At 49.4% G+C, this 17,479-nt stretch overlaps 1 protein-coding gene across 4 annotated transcripts in view; it reads left to right on the top strand.

The window, feature by feature from the left end:
• Positions 1-17,215, top strand: part of CAPN5 (calpain 5) — a 54,781-nt gene extending 37,566 nt beyond the window's left edge. For all 4 annotated transcript variants that reach the window (XM_075050213.1, XM_075050214.1, XM_075050216.1 and 1 more), the window contains 10 exons: positions 4,808-5,016; positions 5,452-5,644; positions 6,214-6,407; positions 7,142-7,219; positions 7,786-7,981; positions 8,988-9,110; positions 9,632-9,828; positions 10,198-10,319; positions 13,379-13,515; positions 13,852-17,215. In XM_075050213.1, the coding sequence (XP_074906314.1) occupies positions 4,808-5,016; positions 5,452-5,644; positions 6,214-6,407; positions 7,142-7,219; positions 7,786-7,981; positions 8,988-9,110; positions 9,632-9,828; positions 10,198-10,319; positions 13,379-13,515; positions 13,852-14,034 (1,632 nt within the window). In that variant the 3' untranslated portion in view covers positions 14,035-17,215. The remainder of the gene's footprint in view (positions 1-4,807; positions 5,017-5,451; positions 5,645-6,213; positions 6,408-7,141; positions 7,220-7,785; positions 7,982-8,987; positions 9,111-9,631; positions 9,829-10,197; positions 10,320-13,378; positions 13,516-13,851) is intronic.
• Positions 17,216-17,479: the final 264 nt, after the last annotated feature.

The raw sequence follows: 17,479 nt of genomic DNA, 5'->3' as shown, positions 1-17,479 counted from the left end.
AGAGAGCCCCGGCTTCCAGTTTCCATCCTAGCCGTTAAAAAGGGAGGGCTTGTTTGCGATGGAGTGCTTCTCCTTGCAAGGATGCTGAGTGCTTGCAGGGACTCCCGCTGCGACTGTGACCGCTTGGTGTCTCTGAAGACCCGTCCCATGGAGGATCACCTTGCTGTGAAGCTCAAGTACATTTGGACACGCTGTAGGCTGCAGATTGCAAACCCACTGGACAAACTGGTGCAGGGAGGTTGGACCACCCTTCTCCTGAGAGCTGCCACCTTTTCTTGCTGGGGGTCACTGTGGGGAGGTGTATTCCAGCACGTTGCTCACCTTGTGCTGCCTGGAGATGGGTTGGAGCAGGCGTGTATGTGTGTGCAGAGCTGGGCAAAGGAGCCAGCAGCTCAGAGCAGGCTGTAGGTCTGAGCCAGCATCGAGTCCCCTGCAGCAAAAACGATTTCTGCGTCATCGTGGCCTTAAAGCACCCATGAATATATTTATGCTGAAGCATCTATAGAGAGCCATGAGGCTGCAGAACACTTTGCAAACCGCAGAGCAGGAACCTGCTGCTGCTGTCCCCAAAAAAGCAGCATCTCCTACCCTCTACAAATGCTGAGGTAGGGAGCGGTGTCTGGGTGGCCCTGGGAGCAGAGGGGAGATGGTACCTTCACAAGTTTAGGAGCAGGAAGGTGCTTTGTGCCTGGCTTGTCCCATGACTGTGAATAAATGACTAACTTTGGATGTTCCCTTTTCCTCCACCAAAAAGTGGAGGGTACTTTGGTGACACTTCTTGAGACCCACAGATAGAAATGTCCTTTGAAAGAGTCAAGTATTATTACAACTGGTCCTTTGCTAAGATTGCACTCAACTGTGGGTGAGCGCTCCTCAAGGTATGGCCTGAGATTTTCCTGAGTTGTGTAAGGAGAGGACAGTGATGGGAAAGCCAGGACAAGGTGACTTTGTATCCATGGCCTCCTGACTTTTGCGGACTATCCCGAAAAGTGTCCAACCTCTTCTTCAAAGCCTCCAGAGATGCAGACTCCATGCCCTCCCCAGCCCCATAATAGTGTATAAAATGATATGCACAAGCCATGCCAGGCAGAGAGGAGAAGGAAAGCAGGACGATCAGCTACTGGCTGGAGAGATGGTGGGAGCTTTGAGTCTTGCCCACAACCAAAGCTCACATCATACAGCCATGCCATGGGCACTGCCAGAAAGGTTGATGTCTTTGTTTAGACCCCAAGAAATGCTGGACTTTGTGAGGAGAGATAAAAGCAGATGCATCCCTGCTTGGCCCACTGTGGGCCAAACCCACTTCTAGGGTCCTGGCAGACTTTCTGATAGGAGACCCCTCCTTGTACATCCCAGAGCAGAGCTCCTGACTACAGACCACATTAGACCCAATAACAGGAGCCACTGCCAACATCCAAAGGGGTTTTTGCATACCAGGTCTCACAATATGCCATTGCTACGCTGCTGGGGTAGAGTTCTTGCTGCAGATACCTCGCTGAGTATTGATGTACCGCAGTAAATAAAAGCCTAGTCAACATGGTTGCCTTTAAGGACTGAGGCTGTACGTGTCTTCGTGCTCTTTTTGGAAGCTGCCTCAATCCTGCATGCATGAAAGCAGCACCCACCAATTTTCAACTCACTGTTGGTATTTTTGAGCACCTTTTTATCTCCTGTAAAAAGTAAAATGAACATTTACCTTCTTTTCTCTTGGTGTGAAAGGCTTAATGGAGCATTTAGCAGCTTTGTGTGGTTTGGGGAGGGGTTTGAAGCTGGGCAGAGGAGGAGAAATGATCCTCAGGTGAATTCTCCTTTCCACCAGAGCTGGGGGTGGGAGGTGAGTGGGGTAGTGCGATCGCTCGCTGCTGCAGGGAAGATGACCCTCTTTATACCAGTCACTGAAACTCTCCCTACAGATTTTCAGCATCCCATAAAGGCTTTCAGATATGCCACTCTGTCCCACCTCGCAGGGGGATTTAATCTCGGTTTGTACCATGGTTCAGCAGATTGGCACAACTGGGTCCCTCCCTCCCCTTCCTGTGCTGGCCAGTTCCCCGCAGAAGAGCCCCTGCTTGGAGGAATCGGCGTCTACCCATTCCTCCTTCTAATCAGGGACAGCTCTCCAGGGTCACAGGTGCCTTTCCTCTTAATTAGCCACCCTTAAGAAAAATGAGAAAAGCCCTAAACCAGCTTAGGAAAATGAACCTGGTGTTTCTGGGCTCCCAATTTACCCGTCTCTAAGCCTTTTCACTGTAGATTTGGCCCACTAAAGGGTGTTACAGCTCCAGATTTTGGGACCCCCTGAGCAAAAAGCAGCACAGTTGGGTGAATGAGGAGATGTGGTCTCCGCTGCCTCAGTGTCACACAACCAAGTTGAGTCCAGGACTCAGTGGGATCCTGGGACGGGTGGTCCATGGCATGCTCTCCAGCATCCGCTGAGGAGGGATGGAGATGGCTGGGGAGGTTTCCTGGGAGCGGGTGGGAGCTGTGGACCTCAGTTGCGTGATGATCTCCTGGAGGGAGCTGGGCTCCAGCTACCGCTGGGGTTTGTAGTTGCACCCCAGGTTAATCCTCCAGGTAATTTGCAGTGTCAGGGGTTGTGCTGTGTGCCTCGAAGTGTGGTGTAGGCACCACATCCAGAGCTGCCCCTTCTCTCCTACACCCAGGGGAGTCACAGACACCTTGGCCGGGGGGTGAAGCAACTGGAGGGATCCTTGGCCTGGGTGGGATGCTGTGTTCTGGGAGGAGCTGGGGGGAGAAACCTGATGTTTGAGCTCACGCCTTGCGCTTTGGCAGGTCGAGGACAGATTGGGCTCTGGAGGTCAGGCTCCTCTCGTTTCCCCTTGGGTCGGTGTAGAAACACGACCAGTCCTTGCTCCTGGATCCTGCTCTGCATGAAGGCTGACCGGTTTTGCTGCCCGCAGGGGCAGAGAGTATTTTCAGTGCTGTCCCCAAATGAAGGGGCAGAAGAGGATGGTGGGGAACAGTGTCTCCTGCCACCACTGACAGTAATGACAAGTCTCAGAACCAGCCAGCTGGAAGCTGTCGTTACCAGCTCTGGCTGACAAGCTGCTTCTAATCAATGACATAATCATTTCTAAGCCCATATTAATAGCAAGTTGATTAGCACAATGGTCCTCTATGACAATTCATTAGGATGAGCTCCAGTCAGGAGGGAATCGATGGGGACTGATGGAAGGCTGTCTGACCTTTCCTGGCGCTCTCCCAGAGGGAGTCTGGGGCATCGCTGGAAAACACCAAACCCTCCAAAAGCGGCTCTTTTTCATGGCTCTGTCTTCTCTGCTTCTATTGATCCAGACAACTCAAGAATGCCAGTGAGCTCGCAGGGCTGATGGCATCATTAATATTTCAGTGTAGGAGCAATAAAAGCCCTGGGCTGGATTGTTGCTGGTAGCTAAGGAGTCGGGGGGCTCTGCAGAGAGAAGTCTCTCTGGAGGGTTACGGCTTCATGACGGCAGCCAAAAAAAAAAAATCCAGAAGGCTGTGGCAGCTGAACAAGGGCCAAGGCACAATGCAGGGGGTCTCACCATGGCCTGGGACTTCTTGAAGAGCCTCCTTCTGTGCAATGGAGCTATGTCCTGTCCTACCTCACCCCAACACTCGCCGCTGCCTCCACAGGACAGTGATTATTTGGTGTATTGGAACATAATTTTCCCCGTGGGCACGTTGGGGTTTTTCTTCACTTAGGTCATGATGCTTTGGGAGCAGGTAAGTAAAGAAGCAAAGGTGAGGACAGTCAGTCACATTACTGCAGCTGAATCACTCAGTACTTGTCAACTATCAGCTACATTAACTATACATGGCCTCGCCCTGGCCATGAAGTAAAACCATGTTGCCTTCACTCTCAACAGAAGCTAAGCTGTGGTGGGGCAGTTCCTTGCTGTGTGTCTCTATGTCCTGGTTCTAAATAAAATGCCGATCCTCCTAGATGTAGCATCTCTGCACGGCTGTGCCCATTTCTGTCCCAACTGTTGGGTGGATTTTCCATCCAAATCAAAGCTGGTGATACCTGCAGCCCTGAAGGACTATGGACATTGGCATTTACCCTTTGCTTGTGCCTGTCCCACTGGCAGTACAGGTGGCAATGACACCAAACCTGTGTTCCCTCAGCCCCTCAGATGCTTTAGGGTTTCTTTCACCCAGGCCCTCTTTTCCTTTTTTTAGCAAGTCACCTCCCTGTGCTTGCTTGGATGAGTATGGTAGCTCTAGACAGGGAGGAATGGAGTCTTTCTGGGGATGGGGACCTCTCTTTTCCCACTTTTATTTAGCAGAGTAGATGTATGCAGAGTGTCTGGTCCCTGTTCGTTGCCACCAGGCAGTTGAATACAACACTTGCTCTTGGGCCAGTCAAGTCACACCAGAATCAAGTAAAAGAATCAAAGAAGGTGCCCTCTCTTAGTGGTACCCTCCTGACACTAAAATGAACAAAAATGTGGTCATAAAATTAAGCATCCCTGGGCAGACTAAGGACTCTTCTGCTCCAATAGCCTGTCTACAGCAGTAGATGGCAGCAGGTGTCCAGGGTAGAATTATAAGAAAGAGGACAATGATCTTTGGCTCCATCTTCCAAGGCACGATGAAGTCTAAGCTATTCCAGTACCTGTTAATCTAGCCTGCATTGGAGGAACCAGGTCCAAAATCTGGCCCCAACAGGCTGTAAGCCAGTCCACACCCCACACCCCCCCTATATTCTTCCTTGTCTTTGATATTATCTACGCTAGTTCCAGGATGAGAGTCAAACCGAGCAAAAAAGGGAATAACCTAGGTGCATGTGCCTCCTCTCGTGCAGGTCATCCCAGACTGGAAGGAGCAGGAGTGGAATCCCGAGAAACCTGAGAGCTACGTGGGCATCTTCCACTTCCAGTTCTGGCGTTTCGGTCAGTGGCTGGACGTGGTGATAGATGACCGCCTGCCCACACTCCACAACCAGCTCATCTACTGCCACTCCAACTCCAGGAACGAGTTCTGGTGCGCCTTGGTGGAGAAAGCTTATGCCAAGTAGGTACCCAGGCAGTTGCAGGACAAAGTGGGACCTGGGCACCCTGGTTTTCCTCTCTGTTCATTCATCACTTGGTTTGCACCAGTGGAAACAACATCTTTCCTGGGGAGGAGTGGGACATATCTCAAACAGACAGAAACTGTAAGAAAAAAACCTTCTCCAGCCTTAATTTGTCCTCAAAGCAAAATATCCTCCAACTCCATGTTTGCTTAAGTAACACCTATCCTAGAGATTTGAAGTTCCCTTTACTTTGTCCTGTGACAGCAAGAGTGCTGCAAGCAGCATGGGTCTTATTTTTTCACCCTAGTTTGCTGTCCTCACCCACTGAAAGTTGTATTATAAATCTCTGTTCTCCGGGCTGCCCCAAGAACTGCCCCAGACCCCTTAAAATGTCAAACTAGTGTTTTTGTGCCATCCCTGTCACCCTCTTCCAGGTTGTCAGGCTGTTATGAGGCCCTGGATGGAGGCAACACAGCTGATGCCCTGGTAGACTTTACTGGTGGGGTCTCTGAACCTATCGACCTGACCGAAGGGGACTACATTGCTGATGAAGCCAAGCGAAACCTTCTCTTTGAGCGTGTGTTGAAGGTGCACAACCGGGGAGGCCTCATCAGCTGCTCCATCAAAGTAAGAGATGTTACCTGTATGGTCACGGTCTCATGGGAATAGGCATTTGAGGATGCAGTTTTCTTACGCTGTCAGAGACTTCTAAGTTAGATCAGATAAATTATAGCCAAGGGTGCCTACTTCTTGTGGATGGCGCAAGGAGTCCAGCCTGGATGCCAGCCCTCTTTATTCCTCATTGCTATGTCCGAGAGCCCACATTCATCCCACCACCCTTTAAATGTTAGGAGAGGATTCACTTCCAGAGAAAGGCGTTTTGGTGTCTGCATGTGGACATCTCTACAAACGCTGGGTGCCAGACCTCCCATGATAACCAGTAGAATGAGCTTTATTGGTTGACAGTGTGGGAGCTCAGAGACCTCATACGGCAGATGAAGACCAGGAAGGATCTAGGACCTAAACCAGCATCTGATACATCTGCCAAGGCAACCGGCTCTCTCCCTGAGCATTGGCGCGCTTCTTTTTGGCTCAGAGAAGACTGCAGGGAAATCTGAGCTCCTTTTTTTTCCCCAGTCCATGCAAAGGCAGTCACATCCCCCTGGTACGAGCACTGTCTGTGTCCCCCTGCCCAGGCCACGTCAGCAGCTGACATGGAGGCCCGCCTGGCTTGCGGACTGGTGAAGGGCCACGCGTACGCGGTGACGGACGTGCGGAAGGTCCGCCTGGGCCACGGCCTGCTGTCCTTCTTCAAGTCGGAGAAGCTGGACATGATCCGCATGCGCAACCCGTGGGGCGAGCGGGAATGGAACGGCCCTTGGAGTGACACGTGAGTTAGGACGGGCAGCAGCAGCACCTTTTTTGTTGGTGGAAAAAGCTGGGCTAGTGCAAGCCTTGAGGCATGAGACGATTTGGCTACATCCACACCCGCAGGATAGCATTGTATGGGCAGTTGTGGGATGCTGCTTCAACCCGTGTCCTAAACCTGCTCTTTCACTGGGGTAGATGCGTTCCTTGCCCTGGAGTCCCTGGAGGACAGCAGGACGGTGGCTGAGCTTGGCAGATCTTGTCATTAAGGCTCTGATGGGTGTTGGGGTGAAATCACCAGCATGTTCACGCTAGTGAAGGATGGTTATAGCTCATCTTTCCACTCCCGGTCTTGTTCCAGCAAAAATAGCACCCAACACAATTAACCACTGCCACCACTGACTGCGGTGGTGTCTGTGGATCTGATGAAGAACCAAGGGCTGGTGTAACCTTTGGCCAGAGTCCATTTTGTTATCTTCACTGATAGGGTTGCGATTGTACCGGCCAAACAAAATCTTGCCGAGATTTTGGATTCAGCTTCTCTGGTCATGAAGGAAGTTGAAGCTCCAAGCCGCGCTGTGCTCCCCCCATGTTTGGAAGATGAGCTCATCAGAAGAGCAGTATGGGGACTGGTTGCATGCCTGGAGCTTTGTCCAGGCCTTGTGCCTTTGACAGATCCTGCCAAGGCCAAGTAGCCTCTTGAATTCTTCTGTGTCCCCTTGCCCTTGCAGTAATGATCCTGTACTCTTCCCACAGATCTGAGGAGTGGCAGAAGGTGAGTAAAAGCGAGAGAGAGAAGATGGGGATGACAGTGGAAGACGACGGAGAGTTCTGGTGAGTCCCTCCTGGGGTTATTGCCATGGGCCATGCCCACGGAGTCCTCCCACCTTATGAAGCATGTGTCATTTCCATGAGTACAGCTATGTGAGTAATTTCCATGCGTACAGCTATCCAGAGCAAATGGCCTTCCGAGCCCTAGAATCTTTAGTGAAGCCTCCTCCTTGAGCCCATGGGTATTAGCTTTGCATGGCCATGACCCTAGGATTGCAAGCTGCTCTGTATCACACTGGGTCCAAACCATTTCACCAGGATACTGGGAACCTGTTATGAATGTGCTGAACTTAACAGCCTCACCAGTGCATTTCAATACAGCGTGTACCCACGTGTGGAGGAAGGGCTGCTGCTCTGCTTCTCCCACTCTAAAACACACAGCCCTGTTGTTTAAACTGAAGAAGTATTTACTGCATGCATGGAGAAAGGTATCTCCATCTTTTTTGTTACTCATCAGGCATCAGAGGCCACCCACACACAGTCTCTAACAGGTGGCCAAGAAAATCCCTGCAGCGTACTGTTCAGGGGAATGAAGCAGCACAACCCAGCTCTGTCCTTTCCTGACTTAGGATGACCTTCGAAGATTTCTGCAAATACTTCACGGACATCATCAAGTGCCGTCTCATCAACACGTCCTACCTGAGCATCCACAAGACGTGGGAGGAGGCAGTGCTACACGGGGCGTGGACCAGAAACACTGACCCCTTGAAGAACCGCTGTGGAGGCTGTATCAACCACAAGGACACCTTTTTGCAGAACCCCCAAGTGAGTCATGGAGCAGAGGACCTTCTGGAGCCTTCATATGTGCTTCCAAGTGTTTAAATCTGCTACAGGGACCTAGAAGGCCAAACTGGCTAGCAGACGTCTAGTAGATTAAACGTGCTCACAACGGTTCTCTGGCTGAGACCCCTGGCACAGCATGACCAGCATCCAGGCCAACTCTATTGACCTAACTCTCTTATCAGGGAGACTGCATCCAAGTGCCTGGTGTAGAGTGTCTTGGCACAAGCAAACAGTAAACTGTGCCACAGGGTAGCAGTGTTGGCTGGTGCCAGTCAAACAGAGCCAGGAACCATTTCCAACAATCTGGATGTCCGAATCATTAAATTCCAGTTCCTTTGCCCAAACCTTGGCGCTGTTAATTTACCAGGACAGGTGTAGTCTATAGGGCTATTTCCTTCTAGGTTGGCCTTGAGAAAAGGCCCTGCTCTGAAGTTCATCTCCTAGAACAAGCTCTTCTGTCCTGTCCTGCTCTGAACTGGGATTCTCAGTAACATGGGACAAGTTCTTGTGAGTCCTTCACCTAACAAGCAGATGAAGGGTGGTCTGGTCCATTGCAGGGGTTGTCATCAAGTATGTGGGAGAGTTGTTTTCAGCTTCCAGCTCTATATTAGCTTTCATCTTAGGTCTCTATGAACATGAGTTCCTCCTTCCATGCCTCGTAGGAGGACTTGTGGCAGACTGCAGACGGTGAAAGTCTTTGGTCTGAGACTGCATCTAGACTCCTTGGATTCTGCCGAGCAGTTCAAAGACTGGATTTCCCAGTCTTTTTCTAAGATGAGCCAAAAATGTCTCTGGTTTGGCAAGATGATGCCAGTTCCTGAGAGGAGTGGGTATGGGCTCTCAATGCTGGTATTGAAGCCAGGTTGGCCCTGCAGTGAGGTGGGTGAGGAGAAGCTGAGGTTAACTCTACTGTGTGCCCACCCCCACCCATGCCCAGTGATCCTCTCTTAGTAGAAGTCCTCCCTTACCTTCCTGCTTTTGCTTCTAGTACGTGTTTGATGTGAAGAAGGCAGAAGATGAAGTGCTGATCTCCATCCAGCAGAAGCCAAAAAGGACCAGTCGCAAAGAGGGCAAAGGAGAGAACTTGGCCATAGGCTTCGATATCCATAAGGTAGACCGTGGTTCCTGCATGTTGGCCTGAATACCCCCATAAATTTGTTAGTGGTGGAGTGGTACATCAGTCCTGCATGACGATTGGTATTGTTCATTTAAGCGTTACCTGGGTGCCTTTGGGGTGCCTTCAGCACAGCCTGCCCCCCTCTAGAGATGATGAGAGATTTCAGAGCTGAACAGTGACAGTGTGGACAAGTTCTCCTTGATAAAAGCAATGGTTAATCTGTTATCTCCAAATGTTGAAATCCATTAGACTGATCCTTTTGTGTTCTTGCTGGGCCTCCAGTGTCAAATTGGGATGCGAGAGACAACGAGTCCTTGAGCCAACAGGGTTGGGACAGCCGCGTCCACACTTGTTTTCCATCCAGCCCAGTTGGAACCATTTTGCTGGTTCTCTTAACTCCAGGTTTCCCAGCATTGCGGGGTCAGTCCTTGCAGTCTGGCCCCCCCCAAGGTGGACACCAATACTTTGTCAGCCAGTGCCATCCTGCTGACTGTCCCGCTGTGGTCTCTGCCCAGGTGGAGCTGAACAGGAACTATCGGATGCACACCCTGCAGCAGAAGGTGGCCAGTTCCATTTACATCAACTCCCGCAGTGTCTTCCTGAGGACGGACCTGAAGGAAGGCCGCTACGTCATCATCCCCACCACTTTTGACCCCGGTCACGTAGGCGAGTTCCTTCTCAGGATTTTCACAGATGTGCCTTCAGATTGCCGGTAAGGAACAAGAGCAGTGATGGGGAGGAGCTGGCTATTTGGAGACAGCCCTGTGCTTTTGACATGTGGTTTTCCTGGTTGGAATTGGCCATAGCCTTACCTGGAGCTGGCGTTTGGCTTCCTTTCAAGGGTGGCCAGGAGACAGGGCATCTTTACAGGTCTCACCACAGACATGCAGACAAGCTCCCACTCTGCTTCTAAGCATGACATGGGAGAGCATCCCAAACCCAGGTTGAGGAGATCGGAGTGGGGAGCAGAGTCTGACAGTGGACAGTGCATAGTCCTTCCATTCTGCTCGAGCAAACTCTCTGGCCTGCCCATGGGGTAAGGCTGGGCATCTCTCAAAGGCCACATGGTTTTTCCCTGCAGAGAGCTGATGCTGGATGAGCCACCACACACCTGCTGGAGTGGGATGTGTGGTTACCCGCAAGTGGTATCCCAGATCCATGTCCTCGCTGCGGCTGGGCTCAAGAATCAGGACTCCCAAGGAGGTACTGGTCTTTCCTTGCCTGTTGTCTAGTCCTGGAGGAGTTGGGAAGTGGCTGTTTCAGTGGGAAAAAGGGGAGGTGGTTTTATGAGGTGCGAGGTTGCTGGGATTTGTTATGTCCTCAGATATTTTTTTCAGTGAACATACCTGATTCAGACACCAGAGGAGGAGAAAGTCCATGGAGAATCAAATTAATTTCTTTGCTATGGACATGATCTGGGAGCTGTTATATTTAGGCTGTTGTCTAAGATCCTCGGGAGATCCTCCCAAAACTTCCCCAAAGCCCTTAGCAGTGGTCCTGTAACAATCCAGGCTTTCCTCCCGAGTATGAGCAGCTGTAAAAGTCAGGAATTGTATTTAAGGGCTTTTTAGTAGGAAGGACAGAGAAGCAATAGAACAGGCAGTGTTCTTCACCAGAGGCTCGATAAATGTGTATCAGTAGAGGGTAGGTCAAATTTAGCTCATTTTGGGGTGGGGTGGATCGACAGCCCCTCCCTCTATTTCCTGTAAGTCCTTCTCCACACTTGGCTACTAGGAGCCCTCTGAGATGACCTGAGCCACCACGAGCACAGCGCACTATGTTTCTGCCTCCTTGGTCCTCTGAAGGTTCATTTGCATGGTCCTACCATGCTCTGATGCAGTTTTGACATCCAGCGCTTCTCTTGCATGAAAGACAGCAGCAGCGCCATGCCTCACCATGTCCTGCAGCCACGCAGAAGCTCGTGGCAAGAGCCCCTGGGGCATCTGGACCAAGAAACCCAGGGGTAGTGATGACTTGTAATGGGAGTTCATCGAAGTAGGGATGAAAGGTCTAGAGGTTGCAATTAGAGAAGCAAATGCCTTTCGGCCATGGGAACAGACCAGATCCTAACCTTTCTCCCCCATTTCCTGAATCAAGGATGTGTTGAATGTGGCAAGGTTTAGCCAGGCACTTTCAAGCCAAATTTAAAGTATAAAAATTGAAAACTTAAAATTTAAAAAATCTAAATTAAAAACTTAATTTTTTTTTTTTTTTTCACCCAAGCATTATTGTCAGGGCTGCGTATCACTAGAGCCCTGAAAGTAAGGAGCAGGATCCTTCCTTAGGGCAAGGACTAGCCCAATTTGCTTATTTATCACATGCCACAAAGGGAGTCCTTCTATCCTGTCTGGTGTCTGGAGAGGGAATTTTACCCTAGGCAGGTTGTTTTTTCTTGGCTTACTCACAATAGCTCAGTATATCTGTAGCGATGCAGGGAAATCTGTAGCCAAAGGTCTCTGAACTGTTCAGAGAAACAAGGAGATTTATCTTTTCTTTGGACAAGGGTACATGTGGATTCTGGAGCCATAAAACATTTTTTCAGCAAGAGGCCCTTAGGAATGGCTTTTTTCCAGCTGTTTCCCAGCTGTTCAGGTCCCACCACCAACAGCGTGCATGTTTGGTGCTTTCCAGTGCAATAGCATCTCTCGCATCTCCCAGCCCAGGCCTTTCACACTACTTTGGAAATAGTGATTTACAGATAGGAATTTGGCTCCAGCTGATGGAATATGAGGATTTAATGGGACATCCCAAAAGACAAGGCTAGTTTGGAAAAACAGCTGTGAAATCCAGCAGCTGTGTCTCACCAGGGGAGCCAGGTCCTCGCAAACAGAAAGCTAGCGAGGAGGTGGTCTGGCAATCAAAGATGTGGTTCTTAAATCCCTGGCCCTCAGAAGGGGGTGATTTGTTCCTCCTCTTTTCCACATTTCCTTGGACAAGAAAACTCATCCACCTGGTCTGTGTTTCCATCTTAGCCACTAAAGGTCATAGTAAGAAAATGCATTCTGGCAGTTAAATTTCCATAGCAGTAGCTCATTCTCCACTGAAAATCCCCAAACGAGCACTGGTTTCGTAAGGGGAAAATGTTCACTAATGAGGGACTCTTTCCCTCTGCTGGAAGCTCAGGTACCGTCCAGCTGTAGGCTGGTAGTCTGTGAACTTGGTAACTTTACTCTCCATCTTTGTGGCCTGCTTGTTCCCCATGACTGTCTTGTTCCAGCTGGGATAATTGCAATAGCTTTCCTTTCCCACTTTTTCCTCCACTTCCCACTCATTTCGCCTGGTTGCCCGTCAATGCCCAGTCTTTCTCTTCCCCATGTCTCTCACTACCACCAATGATCCTTTTTGACATTTTGATCTTCTCCCTGGATTCTTGCCCACGGCAAATACTCTAAGAACCATCTTCACCTCTTAAAAGCCTTTTAAATATATTAAAGATATTATACATTAAATGTATTTAAATATATCTCCCATTCATTGGTTGCTCAGCACACCTTCCCAGTGCCCCAGTGGTCTCATTTTTGGATCTCATAAATTAAAACATCTTGACACTTAATTTTGGCTCAGCATTTTGCCATCTCTCATCACTTTGACCACCCGGCATTTTTCTTACACCAACATTAGTCGTTATACTGACAGCTCCTGCAGCATTTGAGTCTCACTAAATCTAGGAGGAAGATATGCCCATGATTTGTGCGTAGGGGTGAAAAGCACAGTCCCTGCTGAGGTAGCTAGTTATCACCTTAAAGTAAAACCAGGGTTACCCTGGCTTGGAAGTTTTTTGGGTTTTAGGGTTTTTGCAGCTTGCAGGCCCTTGCCTTCTTGGTGTTACCTTGCTTGAAACAACCTCTATGAGCCTGTTTCTCTTCTCCATGGCATTATTTCTGCCTGCCTTCAGCAGAACTGATCCCAAAAGGAGAGTTGAGCAGGGCGGTGTCTTTCGTGAAAGATTTATCCCAACAGTCAGGAGGATTTGGAGTGGTGAAGGAGTGTTTATGTAGAATATGGGGTCAAGGAAGAGGTGGCCATTTCATAGCAGTCCATCACCACCTGCTGCCCAGGGACAATGTCACCTAACAGAAGTAAGCCTGAGCCCAACAGATGAGCTTCATGGACCTCATCTGGGGTGTGATGAACTCTTTGGCAGATACCCATTTTCTCCAGTGGGATATGGAGGAAAAGTGCTGTATGACATCCCTAGAAAAGAGGTGTCTGAGGAATTACAGGAGCTACAACAAAGCAAAAATTCCCTTTTCTCTCCCCAGGAGCTGACCCTTATGTGATCATAAAGTGCGAAGGGCAAAAAGTTCGCTCTCCAGTGAAGAAGAACACGGTGTCTCCAGAATTTGACGTGAAAGGGCTCTTCTACCGCAAGAAGCCAGGACAACCCATCATCGTTCAGGTACCTGGCAGGCGAGCAGTGAGCCGAGGGATGGAGACCCTCTCTCACTTGGACCCCCCCACCTGCCCTCTTTTCACACTGGTCGCAGTGGTTCTATTCCCCAAGGCTGAGCATCAACAGTTCATGCAGCTCAAAACCTCTCACCACCACGGCTGAGCGGTGACATCTGGTAAATGCATGTCCTTGGCCCCTCTCACTTACAGAGTGATCACCCCACACCTCGACCACCTCCACGTCTCCAGCTCAGAGCAGGTCCCCCATAACCCCTTCTCCTCTCCGTGAAGGTTGGCTGCATCCCTCAAGGAGCTGCTCTCATGTCTGGTTTTCTTTCCCCAGATCTGGAACCACAACTTAATAAGCGACGAGTTCTTGGGCCAAGTGGTGCTCACGGGGGATCCCAGCGACCGGCAGTCCGTGCACACGCTGCACCTCCAGGACAAGGGGAACAGGAGATCAAATGATCTTTCTGGAACCATCGCTGTGAGGCTGCTCAGCAGTAACATTCTCACCAATGTCTAAGTACTCAAAGACTCTTCTTCTGGTGCAACATATGTGTATATAAACATGCACACGTACATATATACATATATACACACACACGCACAGAGCCTACCTACCATCTGCAACGTGTATATGAACTCTGCATGCATTCCACTCAAAGGAGCCAATCTCGTGTTTTCAATGTTAAAAAATGGTGCCTTTTTGGGGAACCGCAACGATCCTTCTGCTGGCGTCCTCTGCAGCCCCCGTCGCCGCTGCGTGCCCCGGGGGATCGCTGCGAGCACGCTGTGTGTCCTGACAGCCAGAGCACGATGCCCTGGTGCTGTTTGTTTACACGGGGCTGGCACGCACGTGCCACCACGCACACGTGTGGCCACCGCAGTCCCACCAGCCGCTTCAGTGCGTCTTCGATGTGTCTGCTTGGTTTCAGAGTAGCGTGCGTGGAGTCGTCTCCCGTGAAACTGCCCTTTGATCGCTTCTCTGTGGAGGCACCTCAGCAAAGAAGTGGAAAAATAGATTGGGGCCTTTTGGATGTTTTCCTGGTATGGGTTTGCATGCTGCAACTGGAAGGAAAATGCACCAAGGCAGTCCCGAATCCACAGGGGCAACAAGACTAATGGCTCCATCATTTTAGGGACGAGCTGTCTCCTCCTGAGTCTTGTTCGACCCCGCGCAACTGTGAAGGATGCAAAGATGCCGACAACAGTGGTGGGACAACTGTTCTCTGGGGTCAAGTTTTTGAATCGGTCTGGACTCGGCTCCTGCGTGTGCCTCTCGTACTGCCGTGGTGCCTGCTGTCTCCATGTCTTCGTGCAGTCCCCATCCCAAGAGCTCACCCCGGCAGCTGGGGTGGGCTGTCTGCTGGGGCCGTTCGGTGTTTAGGTAAGAGGAGATCAGTTCCTCTGAAGGCCAAAGCGTCAGGTCCAAGGGATGGGGAGCTTTGCTCAACGGGCTCCACCTCTACTGCTGCATACAGCGCATCATTTCTCAGTGCCTCGCTTTCCCAAATTGTTTTAAAAAATAGTGGGATATTAGATTGTGCTAGAGGAGAGAAGAGGAGCACTGCTCCCAGTGCAGCCTGAAAATGCTGGGAATATTTCATTCGTACCAGTGTCCATCTCTCACCTTTAATTTCCAGTGTCCTGGCCTGGAGGATGAGTTGCAGAGTGCTAGAGCCGGTCGCACAAGCACAACCCAAACGCGTCCTTGGGGCCGTGTCTAGGGCCATGCTCTGCTCCTGTTTGCTGTGAAGACTGGGTTTATCTTCCTTCTTCCACTGGGTGGCAGAATCCGGCTTCTTACAAACCATCCCAGAGAAGCCAAACAACAAACGCTTATCTGGCCTTTCAACAGCTGATCAGGGCAGGTTTCAAAGCATTTTTTTTTTCTCCTGTTGTTGAGGTTGGGTTTTTTTAATTCATGTGCCTTTAAAAATGGTGCAAGTTAAGGGATTTTCGTGTCAGATTTTCTAACAAGCAAATCTTTTGGAGTCACCTGCATGCAAGAGGAAATGAATAGATATGATGTAATTTTGTAATCTTGATAGATTTTGGCCTGAGCAGAGTCCTCTGCCTGCAAAGACAAGTGAACAGGAAAACCTCCTTTTGCTATAGCAAGTATGGTTTCTGCTTGTCCTACTAAAAGCTCATGTTTGTGCTGCAAGTCTGTATTTTCTTTTAAAGTCCTTAAAGATCTGCTAAGTCTGTAATGTGATAAGATGTTCCCCAAAGTCACATTACCTGCCAGCTCAATTCTTGGTGCATCCAGAAGCATACGGTACAACTTCATCGATGTTTGCAGGCTGTTTTTCCCCTTTCCTCATCTTTAGAGTTTACCTCCTGTGGTTATGAATTGGGGTTTTGACCAAATTGCTTATTTTCTTAGGTCTTTTTTTCCAGGACTTAGAGGCAAGCAGTGACCCACAAGATGCTCTTTCCAGGTCTCAATTATTCCTGGCTTGCACTGAGCGCTCTCCAACTCCTGGTGCCATCACTGGGACCTAGTTTAGTTCAGCATCTTGCAGAATTGGCTCAAACGCTCCTAGTTTGGTAAAGTGACATTTTGACTCCAAGGTCAAAGCAAATCCTTGAATTTGGGCAGACTGATTCAGAGATATTTTGATTTTATTCTGGTTTTGTTCATGGGACTCATCACTGAAAATAAATGGAAGTGGCATTTTGGGGCTAGAAGGCAAGATTTAGGTCCTAGGAGAAGATCTCACAGGCTCACGTTCAGAGTGGTGTGTGAGAAGGACTGTGATGCCCAAAAATACCTCACCTGGCAGGGAGAAGAGCTATTTAGCTAAGGGAGAACATCACAGGAGCTTTGTGCCATCATCATCAGATGGGGGTAGCCAGCCTGCCTGCATTAGCCTTGTTTTCTCAGGAAATCAGGCTACTGATAGCTTCAGGAAATGAGAGCCATTTGGGCAGGAGTGCCCTGACATGTGCCAAACCACGCTGTGATCCCCGAGGAATGGCGCTGAAGCTTGCTGAGGAGTAGCGGTGCCCTTGTACCCACGGGCAGCCTCCTTCCTTCCTTCCTTCATTCCTTCCTTCCTTCCTTCCTGCAGAGAATCAAGCCATAAAGAGAGGAAAGGCAGCTTTTTAACAGCTTCTTCTTCAAAAAAAAAAAATAATCATCACACTGTATCAGGACCAAAATGTCTTAATATCAGTAATATTTGTCCTTATTTTTTTTCGAAAACTTTTGACAGGTTAGAGCAGAAGCCTCCTTCCCCCTACATTTCCAATAGAATAACAAAAATTACCTTTGTTGCTTTTTTTTTTTGTCTTGTCTTTTTTGTAGAGCAGATGGGGGAGAGCAGTTATTGCAATGCCATTCCTAATGTTGATGCCTTTTGTCTTTGAATGAAGTAAACAGAAATATTCAGGGTTTTTTTATCTGAGGGGAGGGCAGGTCTGATAAGCACTTTCCAGTCCCTCCCAGGTGGTGTAGGACATGCCTCTGATTTATTTTCTATTTCTTTTGTTAATCATTTCAATGGTTGCAAGTAGCTTGCTGTTACACTCTGTGAAATCCTTTTGACATCTGCATGTTAAAGCAGGCTATGACTTGTCTTCATCTCCAAAGGCACTGATGTGTCATGCTGCACAAGGTCAGAGAGTGGTCAAAACAGAAAGCCAACGTTGTACAGCTGTAAACCTCCTATAAATAAATTGTGTATATTTTATTCAGACTCCCTGCCTTTAAACTGCTGTGTTCTTCCAGAATGCTTTTGATGGGCACAAGGTGGCTCTGCAGAGCCTTTTCAATTTGCTTGATTCACTAAACTCCATTCAAATTATTTTCTCTGCGGACTTTGAGACTGAGGCAAGGCGATCTGCGTGAAGGTTTCACGCAAGTATACACTCACGTTCACTGGGAAAAAACGTGGAGGGGAAGGGTAGCCCCGTCTGACTATAAAACCTTTGCATCCTATACCTCAAAATCATGACAATGC

Source organism: Buteo buteo, chromosome 18 (assembly GCF_964188355.1).
Source record: "Buteo buteo chromosome 18, bButBut1.hap1.1, whole genome shotgun sequence".
Taxonomy (NCBI): Eukaryota; Metazoa; Chordata; class Aves; order Accipitriformes; family Accipitridae; genus Buteo; species Buteo buteo.
This window is presented reverse-complemented; position numbering and strand designations above follow the sequence as displayed.